The 14,181-nt window shown below is 53.0% G+C and overlaps 1 protein-coding gene across 1 annotated transcript in view; it reads right to left on the bottom strand.

The window, feature by feature from the left end:
* SELP (selectin P) overlaps nt 1–12,506 on the bottom strand; it is a 42,144-nt gene extending 29,638 nt beyond the window's left edge. The window contains exons 1-3 of the mRNA XM_015564266.1: nt 12,403–12,506; nt 5,920–6,010; nt 3,655–4,041 (exon numbers count right to left, since the gene is read on the bottom strand). Coding sequence (XP_015419752.1) covers nt 3,655–4,041; nt 5,920–6,010; nt 12,403–12,405 — 481 coding nt within the window. The 5' untranslated portion in view covers nt 12,406–12,506. The remainder of the gene's footprint in view (nt 1–3,654; nt 4,042–5,919; nt 6,011–12,402) is intronic.
* Between the last annotated feature and the right edge of the window lie 1,675 nt (nt 12,507–14,181).

Raw genomic sequence — 14,181 nt, 5'->3', positions numbered from 1 at the left:
GAAAGAGAGGTCAGAGTGTGGAGAAAGTGGGATCCTTGCTCCAGGTCACAGCCTCTCGGGGGAGACTGCTTTGGCGAGAGGGCACTGCGCCTCGGGCCCCGGGAGAGCAGCCCGTTTCCCGGAGAGGGTGCCACATGGCTCCAGAACAGGCTGCGTTTCGTGTGGACACAGAGGGACAAAGGGAGCCACAGAGAGAAGGGTCGGCAGAAGCTCTCCGTGTGCTACCAAACAGCTTGTGGCTTTCCAGCCAGCGGCACTCAGAGTGCTCGTCCGGAACCTCTGACAGATGGCACGGCACGGGGCTGGGAACCACATGGAGTCACACGTATGACCTCAGTCCTGGCTCTGCTGCCTACCGGTGACCTTCCTGTGACCTCAGGCAAGTTCCTGCATGGAACCCAACCTGCCCATCTCTTCCATCTTTTGCCCATTTCAAATCTATGCCCAGTACCACATGGTGAAGGAGCTGAGGAGCCACGGGAGGCGTTCCAGCCCTGCTCCCGGTCAAGGGCAGACAGTTTTATGAGCAGCTGTTTTGCAGATCTAACTAGCCGGGAATGGGCGGTGCAGAGCCGGCTGACCCGCCGGCCTCCTCACTGAGTCTGTGCCCTGGGTGGTGGACGGAGAAGGGCCAGCGTTGCTTTCCCGCAGGAGGCTCTGCGAGGGCGTGTGCCCTGCATGGTAGGCCAAGGGTTACTGGTCTAACTGATGCCATCAGAGTGCTGAGAATGTTTTCATTCCTGTTTTTGTTGATGAGGTCAGAGCCGGGCATGGTCTGTTGGTCCACTTTGGGTTCCTACCACAAGAGGAAACCCAGCCCTAACCGGTTTGGCTCAGTGGATAGACAGCCTGTGGACTCAAGAGTCCCAGGTTCGATTCTGGTCAAGGGCGTGTACCTTGGTTGCGGGCACATCCCCAGTAGGGGGTGTGCAGGAGGCAGCTGATCAATGTTTCTCTCTCATCGATGTTTCTAACTCTGTATCCCTCTTCCTTCCTCTCTGTAAAAAATCAATAAAATATATTTAAAAAATAAACAGGAAACCCATAGGTCACATCGAGCACTATGCGAGGTGATCTCTATGTTTCCTCTCGACTCTGAGATGCTCTAAGTCTAGGAGCCATGCAAGGTTCCGCAGGAGTTCCCATGACAACCAGAGTTCGGTGACGCTGCACTGAGGCACTGGGAAGGGTTCAAAGTGAAGAGAATGTGCAGGAGGCAGCAGTAGCTGGTAGAGGAGGTGTGGTCCTCACCCTCTCTCCTGCTCACCAGGGCCTACCAGGGCCTCGCAGGAGCAATGCCTGCCGCCCGGTGCTCACAGAGCACACAGCTTTGTTCTGAATGTGGCTCCCCAGGCTCTCTGAGCTCTAGGGATGAGAAAACAGCCACTGTTCTGTATCTACCCCACTCCAGGGTCTCCATCCAGTTAGCAACGTCTCTACTCCTTTGGAATTCCAGGAAAGACATTAATGACAAATCAATGACTCAATCTTCTTTTGCAAGCCTGTTCTGAGGTCTGACAAATCCTGACATTTATGGAATTATTCAAACTTAATTTCTTGTTGCAGTTTACATGTCTGTTCCTCATCCATCGCCTACAGGGAGCTGATGGCTCGCTGCGCCCTTTTCATTGTGACAGCAAAATGCCCACTCGTGGTAGTGGAGACGAAACCCAACTGCACGTGGGTGAAATGGTGCCAGTCAGTGATGCCTGCCAGTGTTGCAGGACACAGGACTGGCAACACTCATGCCAGTGATGTTCAACCTCTTTCCAGTCCTGTAATTGTCTGCACCCTTTACTGGAAAAGACGGCCCAGCAGACATGGGTGCTGGAGGTTGGGAGGGGAGTGGGAGCCATGGCATATTAGAACATCCAGTGGCAGCCGCAGGGACCTCTGGAGACAGGTAAGCTCCCTGACAGCAGGGAGCCAGCTGAAGAGCAGGTGCATGAGGAATATTCTGCAATGTCCGTCCTGGCCTATGAAGACTAGCTCATTAGCTAGTGAATTTAGTTAATAACAAATAAATTATTTATAAAATGGGACCTGACCACATGACAATGCATTTATGCATATGTTTTCCCTCAGCTAGGAGGCTTGGATGAGGAGAGGGAGAAAGTGGAGGGAATACTCCAGACCAGTGTTCGGCAAACTCCTTAGTCAACAGAGCCAAATATCAACAGTACAATGACTGAAATTTCTTTTGAGAGCCAAATGTTTTAAACTTAAACTATATAGGTAGGTACATTGTTATTAACTTAATTGGGGTACTCCTAAGGCTTAGGAAGAGCCACACTCAAGGGGCCAAAAAGCCGCATGTGGCTCGCGAGCCGCAGTTTGCCGACCACCGCTCTAGACTGTGTATGCTGTTCCTATTGTTGAGGGCTTCTAGGGGGAGGTGTTTATAATCTAAAGAAATGAGAAATACACAGCACAATGTGGCATCTGTAAGATGGCTTAGTAAGGGAGGAGCTTCAGAATGCCCAAGGCTCTCCTGCTCCGGGCGGTGGGCCCCTTCCCTGGGCTCTCCCTCCCATGTGCCCAGGTGCCACGGCAGGAGAGGCCCCTCCAGAGGGCAGCCACCCCAGAAAGATGGCGCCAGTCCTGGCACTGGGCACCTGGATCTGGGAAGATCAAGCTTTGGTGCATGTCTGCTTAGTCTGAAACTGGGAGAGTGAGAACCAAACATGCTCAAAGGATCTCACCTTCAGTCACCTCTTTCCTGACCCCCACCCCACCAAAGCCCACCGACCTGAAGATATGTTGTCATCGAGGGGAACCCATAAAGTGCCTGTCACCTGGGTCACATTCTCAGATTGTCTCGTGAGAATGCAGAGCAGAGTGTGGGCGCCTATGCGGCTGAAACGACAGCTCTGAAGTCAGCACGGTCAAGCCGGCTCCAGCATCGGGGGCTTAGAACCCAGGGCAGGTCCCTTCATGGCTCCAGGCCTTTCCTCATCAGCAAACGAGAGGAATGGAAGGATGCGTTGAAGAGTCTCATGGGGACTATGTGCCACCGACAGGAAATGGCCTCATGACCTAGTAAGTCTGCCTGGAACATACTGATGTCCAGCGGTGTCTCTAGGGGCAGGGCCGAGTTCCCTCTCAGCTCACACTCTCTCTTCCGCTAGTCCCGTGGTCGGCAAACTCATTAGTCAACAGAGGCAAATATCAACAGTACAACGATTGAAATTTCTTTTGAGAGCCAAATGTTTTAAACTTAAACTATATAGGTAGGTACATTGTTATTAACTTAATTAGGGGACTCCTAAGGCTTAGGAAGAGCCACACTCAAGGGGCCAGAGAGCCGCGTGTGGCTCGCGAGCCCCAGTTTGCCGACCACAGTGCTAGGGCACAGCGTGCAAAAGCTCTGGGCCTGCATTGTAGAGACTACAGCTTCCTGGGCGCCTGGTCCATCAGCCACACAATGAGAAGGCTGGGCCGGATGAGAGTCAAACTCCCTTCTGGTTTCAAAAGTCCAGTTCTCTCTCATCCGGGTCTTCTGTTCTCCCAGGTGCTCAGTGATGCTGCTTGATTGGCAGTCTACTCTGGTTCATGTCCCTGACTCTGACTCCATGGCACCGACCCGTGGCTGTAGTCGCGAACCAGGGACGGCGTTTTTATTAAACACACAAGTTGGGGGTAGAGAAGACCTACCTGTGTAGCACAGCGGCCGCTTCCTCCTCCAGCATGGCTCATCGTTCCACCTGCCGGGGGCCGACGGGCTCTTGATGTAAATCTCCACGCAGTCCTGGTTGTTCTTCTTGTTGTTGGGCTCGTGGTCGGCCCAGTTCTCAGCCTCCTCGGTGAGCGTCTTATTGGTTCCCACCCATGTCCATTTATTATTGATCTTCCGGATCCCAATCCAGTAGTAATGGCTGTAGTAAGGAATGACCTCGTTGAGGTAAGCAATTTCATCTTTATTCTGGATGGCCACGAGATCCGTGTAGTACTTCTGGCAGAATCCCCGGGAGGCATTCCACGAGTAGGCCTTAGTGCTGATATGATAGGTCCACGCTGCCACCTCTGTCTGGTTCATTATTTCTACGGGAAGGAGGGGGAGGGCCGGTTAGTCGGCGTTTCTAGCCACAGGGGCGTGAGCATGAGCACAGCTCTGTGGAGCTGGGTAAGTTTCTGACCGGAGGACCAGTGCCCCAAACATGACTTTTTATGTCTAATCTGGTCGTTTTAGCGAAAGAGTGGTTTCCATCTTTCACTTAAAAGTGAGCATGAAGCCACAATAGAAAAATGCCCTCATGGGGTCATAAGATACCAGAATCGGAAGGGACCTTAGAAGTCATCTAATCGCCTCCTTCTGTAAGTGGAGGGTCCTGGCAAGTCATTTGCCAAATTTACATTAAATGACACGTGAAAGGTCTGGGTGGGGGCCTCGGATCTGCAGGTCCCAGCTGCTCACGTGGAAGCTAAGATGCGTCAGGCCCCGGAGCCTACCTGCTGGCCCCACTCCTCGCCCACCACATTTAATTTCTTAGCCAAACAGAACTCACACTTCCAGGCCTTGGCACCTGCTCTTCCCGCTGCCCGGGCTGCCGCCCCCCTGCGCCTGCTACACTCCTCCCCTCGGGCTTTCTGTGATGCCCAGGTAGGCTTGGTGTTTCCCTCCGGCCCCCACTGCCTCCCCTCCGCCTCCGCCGCCCTGTTGCTGTGTGCTGTAGTGTCTGTTTCTCCGACCCGGTCCACGCCTGTGGAATGTGAATCGGATGGTGGTCTCTTTGGAGCTCTGGCTCCTTTACCGCAAGCATAGAGCTCGGGCCTTACCAGGCTCGGTAAGTACTGGCTGAGAAACCCCAGCTGGGGCAGCGGCGGCTTAGACGTCAGACCTGGCTGGCAGTCGTACACTCATCCCACTGCTCGCGGCTGTTTCTCTTTGATAAATTACTTCCTCCGTCTCTGCTTACTCACTTGTGAAAATTTAAAACGGGCCTTTGAAGGGATTGTTGGTGATGTCAAATGAAATAAAGAATGTGCCCTTCGAGCGTGTGAAGGGCACGCATGACGGTGCAGTGTTACCACAGCCAGCCGAGCGCAGCGAGCAGGGGCCGTTCCCGTGCGGAGAGGCGGACATCAGCAATCAGGCCTGGGAACTGCTCCCTTTCCTGTTTATAAAGCCTTCTTCCTACTCAACCTCCTCTGCTGCCGCGTGAGGCTCTTGGTGGCCCTCCCTCCCTGACACCTTTGTTGATTGTTCTGCCATAAGACTTTGTTCTGCGATTGCCAGGGCTGCGTTATGACTTCCGCCAGCTCCAGGGAACTCTGCCCTTGGGGGGCCCTTCTTCCATAATGTTTATTAAAAACTACATTTTAGCCCAGCTGGTGTGGTTCAAGTTGAGCATGGTCCTATGAACCAGGAGGTCACGGTTTGATTCCGGGTCAGGGCACATGCCCGGTTGCGGGCTCGGTCCCTAGTGGTGGTGGGGGGGGGGCGGGGTTCAGGAGGCAGCTGATCAATGATTCTCTCTCATCATTGATGTTGCTACCTCTCTCTCCCTCTCCCTTCCTCTCTGAAATCAATAAAAATAGATATTTTAAAATAAACAAAAAAACCTATATTTTACAACTGCATTGGCATAAAGACGAATCTATTAATATTGTATCCTATAACATTTTCTTTGACCTACTAGTAGAAGGAAATATTTTTTAAAGAAATTGTGGTCTGTCAGAGTAACTTGGACCTGGGCCTCCTGTGCTGGATGGGGAACTTGGTCCCAGACAGATCGGTCCAGTTCTTCCTGAAGCCTTATCTAGCAGTGGGATGGTGGTGGGGTGCCTTTTTCCTTCCAGGAATCAGGGCTAGGACAGCTCCCCATCCTCACCACAACAGGCTTCCATCCCTCATTTCTCCCACTTGGAGAAGTTACCCTAACCACTCGGGGCCACATGCAGGGTTAGCAGAAATGTTACCAGAGAGCAGGGCACCGAGGCGAAGGAGCTGGGCAGCTATGAAGACCACACCCCGAGACCTCCAGTTCCAGGTGGCGCTCAGACAGCGAGCCTGAAATGAGAAAAGAGGGCGTCGTCCAGAACCGTTATGCTGGGTTGCCATCCTGCCCGTTTCCACTAGGGGGTGGCCAAGCCCTCACCCCACTTCCTGTTTCTCGCTGCCCTGTATCTGAGTCCCGCCTGGCTGGACTCCGCACCAATGCCGTGTCGTTTCTCCCTTCATTCGACGCATATGTATTGAGTAACTATTTCATGCTATTTATATTTTTCTTCTATAATACGTTTTGTAATGTGATTGTAAAAAAGACACTGTCATTATTATTTTGCAATAAACTCCCTTTAGGAACTGGTGTGCCGCACCCAAGGATAATGGGAAGTCACACGAAAAGGGCCTGATCCACACCGTGGACTGTGAGCACCGTGGTGCTGGGCTGGGCTGTGGCTGTAGACCCACATTTGGCCTTCCTGCGTGGCCATTTCAGCATGCATCACAATATCATCCAGTGCTCCATAGACATGCATGTGTACATATATATTTCTACTCGGATATATCGCTCTCCCCTTGGATCTGTAGCCTGTATTGTTTTTTATGAGTTCCTTCTGTTGGGATCTCATCAAATCTAATAAAATTTTTAAAAAAATCTTTTTAAGTAAGTCAGTGGTAGAAATGCTCTTCTTGCCCAACACCATCGTGTTGCACATGAGAACACGGAAGGTTGGAGAGTCTAAAACGATGGATTCGAAATGACAGCAGCAGAGCCTGACTTTGAAACAAGAACTTGACCACTTCACTCTTTTACCTTCATGCACCTCCAGCCTCCACATCCATGCTGCGCTGTGGTAGATGACAGAGCATGCGACGGGCCAAGCCTCGCTGCTGCCTGGGTGCCCCTCCATCCCACCCCAACACACCTATCAGTGTAAACACCGTGTGTGCACTTGCTTAGCATTGAAGCTGTATCGCTCTTCCAGCCAGACTGCCACCTAAAACCCTCCTGTGTAGAAATTCGGAATTGCATAGCTCATACTCCAGTGATGGGTGTTGTGGGGTGTATGGTGTGTGTGTGTGTGTGTGTGTGTGTGTGTCTGTGTCTGTGTCACACGCACTGTTGACCACAGTCTGACTAGATAGTGGGGCAGACATAACTCAAATCAGGGCAAGTCTCCCAGGCAGTGGGTTATGGTTGTATAAGAAGCCTGGCACACTTCCACCTTGGAGTTCCTGAATATTGGCTTTGGGACCAGGGAGGGAAGATGGGGTATCTCCCCCTCATCCAAGCACTTCACATGGATCCTATTGACTGCACCTTGTGACGAGATACCTGGCCATTCTCCAGATTTCCACTTCACCCTACAGCACTGCTTCAGACACTGCCCCTTCTCTCCAGGACCAGCACACTCATCTGCTAACCCCTCGCCTCTCCTCAAGATTGCCCGTCTCCCACCTTCCTCTAGGGTGCAGTCAGCATGATATTCCTAATGCAAGCATTGGGTTGCATTGCTTCACTACCTACAACCCACCAGCTGACCCTGCTCCCTGGGCAGTCCATCCACTGTCAAGATGATACACCCGGGTCCTTTAAGACGGGACCTCCCCTATTTGTCTAGTCCAGCGTTTCTCCACTGGTGTGCTGCAAGGGTTTTTAAAACAGGCAATACCTGGCTACTTAGTCAGGGGCACTGCCTCTTTTGCCCTATGTTATCAAATTTAAAAAAATGACAACAGCCAACACTACAATAGCCGTCCACTGTACATGATTCAAAAGTATACCTATTTTTGCCCTAGCTGGTTTAGCTCAGTGGTTAGAGCGTCAGCCTGCAGAATGAAGGGTCCTAGGTTTGATTCTGGTCAAAGGCACATGCCGGGGTTTCGGGCTCGATCACCAATGCGGGGTGTGCAGGAGGCAGCGGATCAGTGATTCTCTCTCATCATTGATGTTTTTATTTCTCTCCCCCTCTCCCTTCGTCCCTGAAATCAATAAAAATATATAAGATATATTTTTAAAAGTATACCTATTTTTTGTCATATTGGCAAAAATATGTATATATTTTGGTGTGCCTCAGAATTTTAGCAATTAGTCTATGTGTGCCAGAAGGTGAAAAGGGTGGAAAATCGCTGGTCGAGTCTCAGCTCCTGATAAGACCCCTCCATTGAACCCCCCAACGATGAAGTCACAGCACAACGTCGTGAAGTTTCCTGGGTGTACTATATGTTCTCTGTGTCCTCGAGCCCAGAGCACCCCCTCCTGCCGTGTGTGCCTCGCTCTGCAAGTCCACACACCTCCTCCTCCAAGGAGCTCCCGTCCCCACGCCAGTCCTCCCCAGGATCAGAGCACCCTCCCCCTGGGCTTTTCCCACTGCGCACTCCAATGACTGTTGATTTATTATGTGCCATGATGTGTCAGCCTTTGTTCAAGGCACTGGTGTTAACATGGCAAAAACAGACGCAATTCCTGTCCTTGTGGAATCTATGTCCCATTAAGGAAGACAGACAATGAAACAAACATCAATAAGTATACAACAGAGCTAAACGAGGAAACAGGAGACGTAGAAGGCAGTTATAAGTGACAGGGAGGGAGTGCAGGTGGGGTCGTGTGACAGAGGGCCCGGCCCGGTGGTTACGTTAGACACGGAGGCCAGGGCAGGGGACGTGCCGCCAAGAGCACAGTGAGCAGAAGAATCCAGCGGCCAGAAGCAGGAGGAAGCGCATTAAAGACGGAAGGAAAGCGATGGTGAAGGCTCTGGTGGGCGCTAAGAGTGGAGAGTGCGGAGAACAGGATGTCATCGGGGTGGCTGGCATGGGACGGGCAAGGGGAGAAGGGGGAGAGATGAAGCTGGTGACGTTTCACCCTGGGAAGCAAAGCAGCGGGATGAGGCTTCGTTCTGCCATGAGAAGCTGGAGGTGGAGGGGGTGGGGCTTCAGAGAGGTAGCGATGTGGTCCGATTGCCCCTGAAATTGCAAGGGGCCAGGTCTCGTGCGTCTGAAATGACAGTCGCAGAAGGACTCCAATGGCCAGGGTTCTGGACAGAGAAGCAGCCTGAACATCTGCATCTGCCCATGGTGTGGGGTGAGTGAGCAGCAGGCGGCTGTGACGGTCCCCATGAGAGTGCAGAGGCCTGGCAGGGGCTGGGCCAGCGGGAGCTCGCACGGGGAGCACAGGTGAAGGTCATTGAGGAGGCAGAGCTACCCAACTTGTTGGCAGCGTCCAGGCTTCACAGCCGATGGAACAATATTTCCCTACGTTTCTGGGTGTACGGATGTTAGTAGCCCCACATAAAAAATACAAAATGAAACACCGTGAAAAAAAGAGGTCTCTAAGCCAAACAGAAAATTAGAAATAGGAACCAGAGGAAACCAAGGACATCGACACGAAGAATTAAAGCATATATTTAAATTAGGCAGCTGGTCACCATTACTCCGGGGGAAATGGCACCATTAAAAAGAAAGTAACATATCTAACTTTTTAAAAAGTCTGTTGGATAATGGCTGAGTTATCTCCCCACAAGAATAAAGGATTGTTTTGTATTCGATGTTATGAAATTTCTGTTTTGCCTTTCGACCAGAGAAGTTAGACATCTCGAAGACAGAGGAGAGAGTGTCGTCTAGGAAACCACCCTGAGTCTGCTCTCTGGGCCAGGGAGGGTGGGTCAGGCAACGGCAGGCTTTGCAGCCCTCACAAGCTCTGAGGGCTCATCCACAGAGAGCCGCGTGCCTTGCTATTCCTCATTTCCTGACCTGTTACCTGTCCGAGTCAGCCCTAAACCCCTTCATGTCGCCCCCTGCCCAGAGGAGAGAGACATGGACTTACCATCTCCTCTGCGCCCGGCTGGTTCCCCCCCAAAGGTGGGGAACCTTTTTTCTGCCAAGGGCCATGTGGATATGTATAACATCTCTCAGGGGCTGTACAAACCTATCAACTTAAACATTAGCCTGCTAGTTTTGGTCAAACATTTAATTAACTCACCCCGAATGCCTTGGCAGGGACAGTCCCAATGATTTCAGGGACTTTATAAGGGAGTCCATGAACTGGCCATTCCCCACCCCTGCCCTAAGGTGAGGTCGGGGGTCTTCTCTCAGCGCCAACTCGGGGGGATTGGTAAGCTCCCACTCACAGAGCTCTGAAGCTAGACATTCTAACAGCCAGTGGCCAGCCCAGGAAAATATGAACCATTTAGCTGCATTTTGAAAAACAAGTAATGGAAGGAAGAGTAAGATCTAGATGCCACAGACCTAAGATGGGTCGAGGTATAAATGGAAGAGAATCCAGCCCGGCTGGTGTGGCTCAGTGGCTGAGCATTGTCTCATGCACCGAGGTCGCCAGTTCGATTCCCTGTCAGGACACATGCCCCAGTTTCGGGCTCCATCCTCATGGAGGGGGGCAGGAGGCAACTGATCTATGTTTCTCTCTCAGAGATGTTTCTATCTCTCTCTCCCTCTCCCTTCTCCCTAAAAAAATAATATATTTAATATACTTAATATATTTTATATTTAATATATTTTAAGAATGAATAAATGGAAGAGAATCCAGGCCTGCTCTGCTCCTTAGCCCCTAGAACAGCCGTGGGCAAACTACGGCCCACGGGCCGGATCCGGCCCGTTTGAAATGAATAAAACTAAAAAAAAAAGACCGTACCCTTTTATGTAATGATGTTTACTTTGAATTTATATTAGTTCACACAAACACTCCATCCATGCTTTTGTTCCGGCCCTCCGGTCCAGTTTAAGAACCCACTGTGGCCCTCGAGTCAGAAAGTTTGCCCACCCCTGGTCTAGAACCTTGACTAACACTAGCACCATTTTCCTGTATGTTTCCATCCGGAGCTCCACCGCCGAGTCCTACCCGACTGAGAACGCCCCGCTGCTAAGCCTTAACCCCTCTCCACAGGTCCTAGGGGCCGGTTGAAGCCGCTCTCTGAGCTTGAGCCAAATTACACACATGGTTTCAGGTTCCTGAATCCCTGAAAGTCAAATGTGTTAAAGAGCAAAGGAAGAGGTCCTGCCTTTGTGACATTTAAAACAATTCCCGGGCGTGGCGCCCTGCACTGCACTGCAGAGCCCGTCTCAGCTGAGGACGCCACGAGGAGTTTCGGAGCATAAAGCCTGGATGGTGACGGGGTGGGGCTCTCAACCTGGGCCCCACGTGGAGGTTGGGGACCCCCCCACCCCCGTGGTTTTCCACGGAGCTTGGTGCTTATGTGGATGTTGGCGTTTTATCTGGGAAGAGGACTCCTTTCATCTGGATCTCAAAGAACACCAAGACCCAGTAGGCTAGCATCCCCCCGAAGCAGAGGAGGATCCGGAAGGGAACAGAATGAAGAGAGGGTGACTGCTCATTCATTCAAGTTGACCAATTCAGGAAGCCTAGGATATGCCAGAGATAAGACAAGAGTGACCCACATGCTATGTCATTGGGTTCAAGCTCAGGCCAGGCTGAAACCCCTTCCTCTTCTCTTCATCGCTCTCTACCCCTCTCCCAACAGAGTCCTCGGCACGCGAATTAGCAAAGTGCACTAACTGCAGTTGCAGCAGGGCAGTGGGGGAATCAGGTACGAGGCGTCCCAGAGGAAGAGACTCAAACACAGAGATGGGTCCTGCCCAGCCGCCTGGGCTGTCGCCCTGGGACTGCAGGAGGTACTCCTGCTGGGCTGGGGTGAAAGCCGCCCTTGTCTCATCTCGGCTCATGTTAAGGAATTAGGCCTTTCTCCTCGGGTCTTCCCTGGACCCAAGCCTCACTAAGCCCAGGCACTTTCTCTTTCTCCGAACCATGATGGGGAACCTTTACTTACCAGTAGCTACGGGCCAGGCTCAGAGCTACTTGCTTTCAGGGTAATCTCATTTCATCCCCATAACGACACTATAGAGCAGAATACTATTTAATCATTTCACAGAGGAGGAAACTGAGTCACTGGCAGGACTGAGACTTAGGGCAGAAACGGAGACCACGTGGACACGCCCCATCAGTCCTTAGACGCCTGGGGCTCAGAGAAGGAAATAGGAGGCAGGGGAGGGGAACCCCATCAGCTGTAGGCAAGCCCCAGGCACCTGCTCAGCCATGCGTTCAACCCAGAGAAGAGAGCATCCCTGGAGACGGGCCCAGGGATCAGAAAGGCCCAGGGATGGAGAAGGGTCCAGGGGAGTCCCCGTGAGCCCTCCTGGACGCCAGAGTCCAGGAGCCCCGGGGCAGACAGCGCCACACCTACCCGTGCAGCTTCAGTGAAACCCCAGCCCCAGCCCAGAGTCCCTGGAAATCACCTCCGCTCCCGACGGTGCGGGGAGGGTGGGTCAGGCGACCGCAGGCTTTGCAACCCTCACAAGCTCTGAGGGCTCGTCCACAGAGAGCCGCCTGCTTTGCTATGCCTCATTTCCTGGCCTGTTACCTGTCCGAGTCAGCCCCAAACCCCTTCATGTCGGCCCCTGCCCGGAGGAGAGAAATGTGGACTTACCATCTCCTCTGCGCCCGGCTGGTTCTGCCGTCTGCCCAGCCCGGGCGCCTCCTGTTCTTATAGTCTTGCTGCTGGCCCTCAGTGTCAGCTGTTTAGAACAGCAACTTCCTACTCACTTGCCAGAAATCCACCACAGCCCTTCCCATGAAAGGAGAGCTGATAACCCAGGAGCAGAGCTGGAGGCGGGCAGAGCAGTGGCCGAGGGGCAGGGGTCGCACTCCCACGGGGGATCCTCTAGAGCCGGGCAGGTGTGACTCACTGCTGGGCATCCCCGTGGAGCAGGCTGGGGGAGCACCCTCATCCGGGTCAGGTCCCCTTTGATGATGACAGGAGCCCCACTGTAAGGTCACTTATTTGGAAAGCAAGCTTTATCTTGACTGTAAAGGCTTAGTGTCCATTGTCCACTCATTTCGAGGTCCCAGTGCCTGCCTTCCATCCCAGCAGCTTCTGGGGGAGGGAGCAAATACAGCAGGACAATGATTAGGCAGGAGGAAAAGGCCACTGAGGGATTCTGGCAAAGGTGGGCAGGGGAGACTGCTGGAAGCAGGTTTGAAATGAAATGTGAAACAGACATGGGGCCCTAGCCGGTTTGGCTCAGTGGGTAGAGTGTCGGCCTGAGGACTGAAGGGTCCCGGGTTCGATTGTGGCCAAGGGCATGTGCCTCCTTGCAGGCTCCGCCCTGGCCCAGGACCTGGTCGGGGCTTGTGCAGGAGGCAACCAGTGGATGTGTTTCCCTCACATCAATGTTTCTCTCTGTCTTTCCCTCTCTCTTCCACCCGCCCTAAAAATCAATGGGAAAATATCCTCTGGTGAGGATATAAAACAAACAAAACAGACATGGGTCATTATTCCGAAGGAACTTCTGCTTCTTATGTCAGAAAAAGATGTAAATGTGGAAGGATCAGCGCATGGGAGTGGACAGCGTGTAGCGCAGAGTGAGACGGGCGCTGTGACCACACTGCTCAGGCCTCCCTGGCTGAGTGTGCCTCCCCCCTGGCTGAGTGTGCCTCCCCCCTGGCTGAGTGTGCCTCCCCCCTGGCTGAGTGTGCCTCCCCCCTGGCTGAGTGTGCCTCCCCCCTGGCTGAGTGTGCCTCCCCCCTGGCTGAGTGTGCCTCCCCCCTGGCTGAGTGTGCCTCCCCCCTGGCTGAGTGTGCCTCCCCCCTGGCTGAGTGTGCCTCCCCCCTGGCTGAGTGTGCCTCCCCCCTGGCTGAGTGTGCCTCTCCGTTAGGCAAGTGACTGAAACTTTCAGGGTCTCCGTTTACTGGGCTGGGAAGCAGAAGGGCAGTGACAGACTTGCCCTGAGGGCTGCTGGGTGAGGATGAGGCCATCCCCGTAGCAGCTACGGCTGCAGCCCCAGGTGAAACCCCTAGGCCCTAGGGGCACTCAGCCTGTGTCAGCGTCATTGTTACTTTTCAGACTCGCAATCAGACAACACAAGCAAATATCAAATATTTCCTGTCAAGTCAGAAAGCCGTCCCTGCGGCTTCTCCTCTCGGAATCCTGGCTTGCAGCGTTGGGCTGGCCTCCACTCCCCCATGAGCGTTCCAGCTCGTCAGTGGGCATCTCCTGCCTGGACTGAACCTGGAGGGAAACAGAAAGGTCTGGAGGGAGGCCCAAGACCGTGAGGCGTTAAGGAGCCGGAAGCTGCATCTGCACTGAGGACGTGGGGGCCGAGAGGAAGGGCATGATTTCATGGCAGAAACACAAAGCCTGGTGACGGAGGAGGTGATGAAGGAAGGAGAGAGGGGGCAGGGGCCTTGGAGGCAGCGAGGGTCAGTG

The sequence above is a fragment of the Myotis davidii genome, unplaced genomic scaffold (genome assembly GCF_000327345.1).
Source record: "Myotis davidii unplaced genomic scaffold, ASM32734v1 scaffold401, whole genome shotgun sequence".
NCBI lineage: Eukaryota > Metazoa > Chordata > Mammalia > Chiroptera > Vespertilionidae > Myotis > Myotis davidii.
This window is presented reverse-complemented; position numbering and strand designations above follow the sequence as displayed.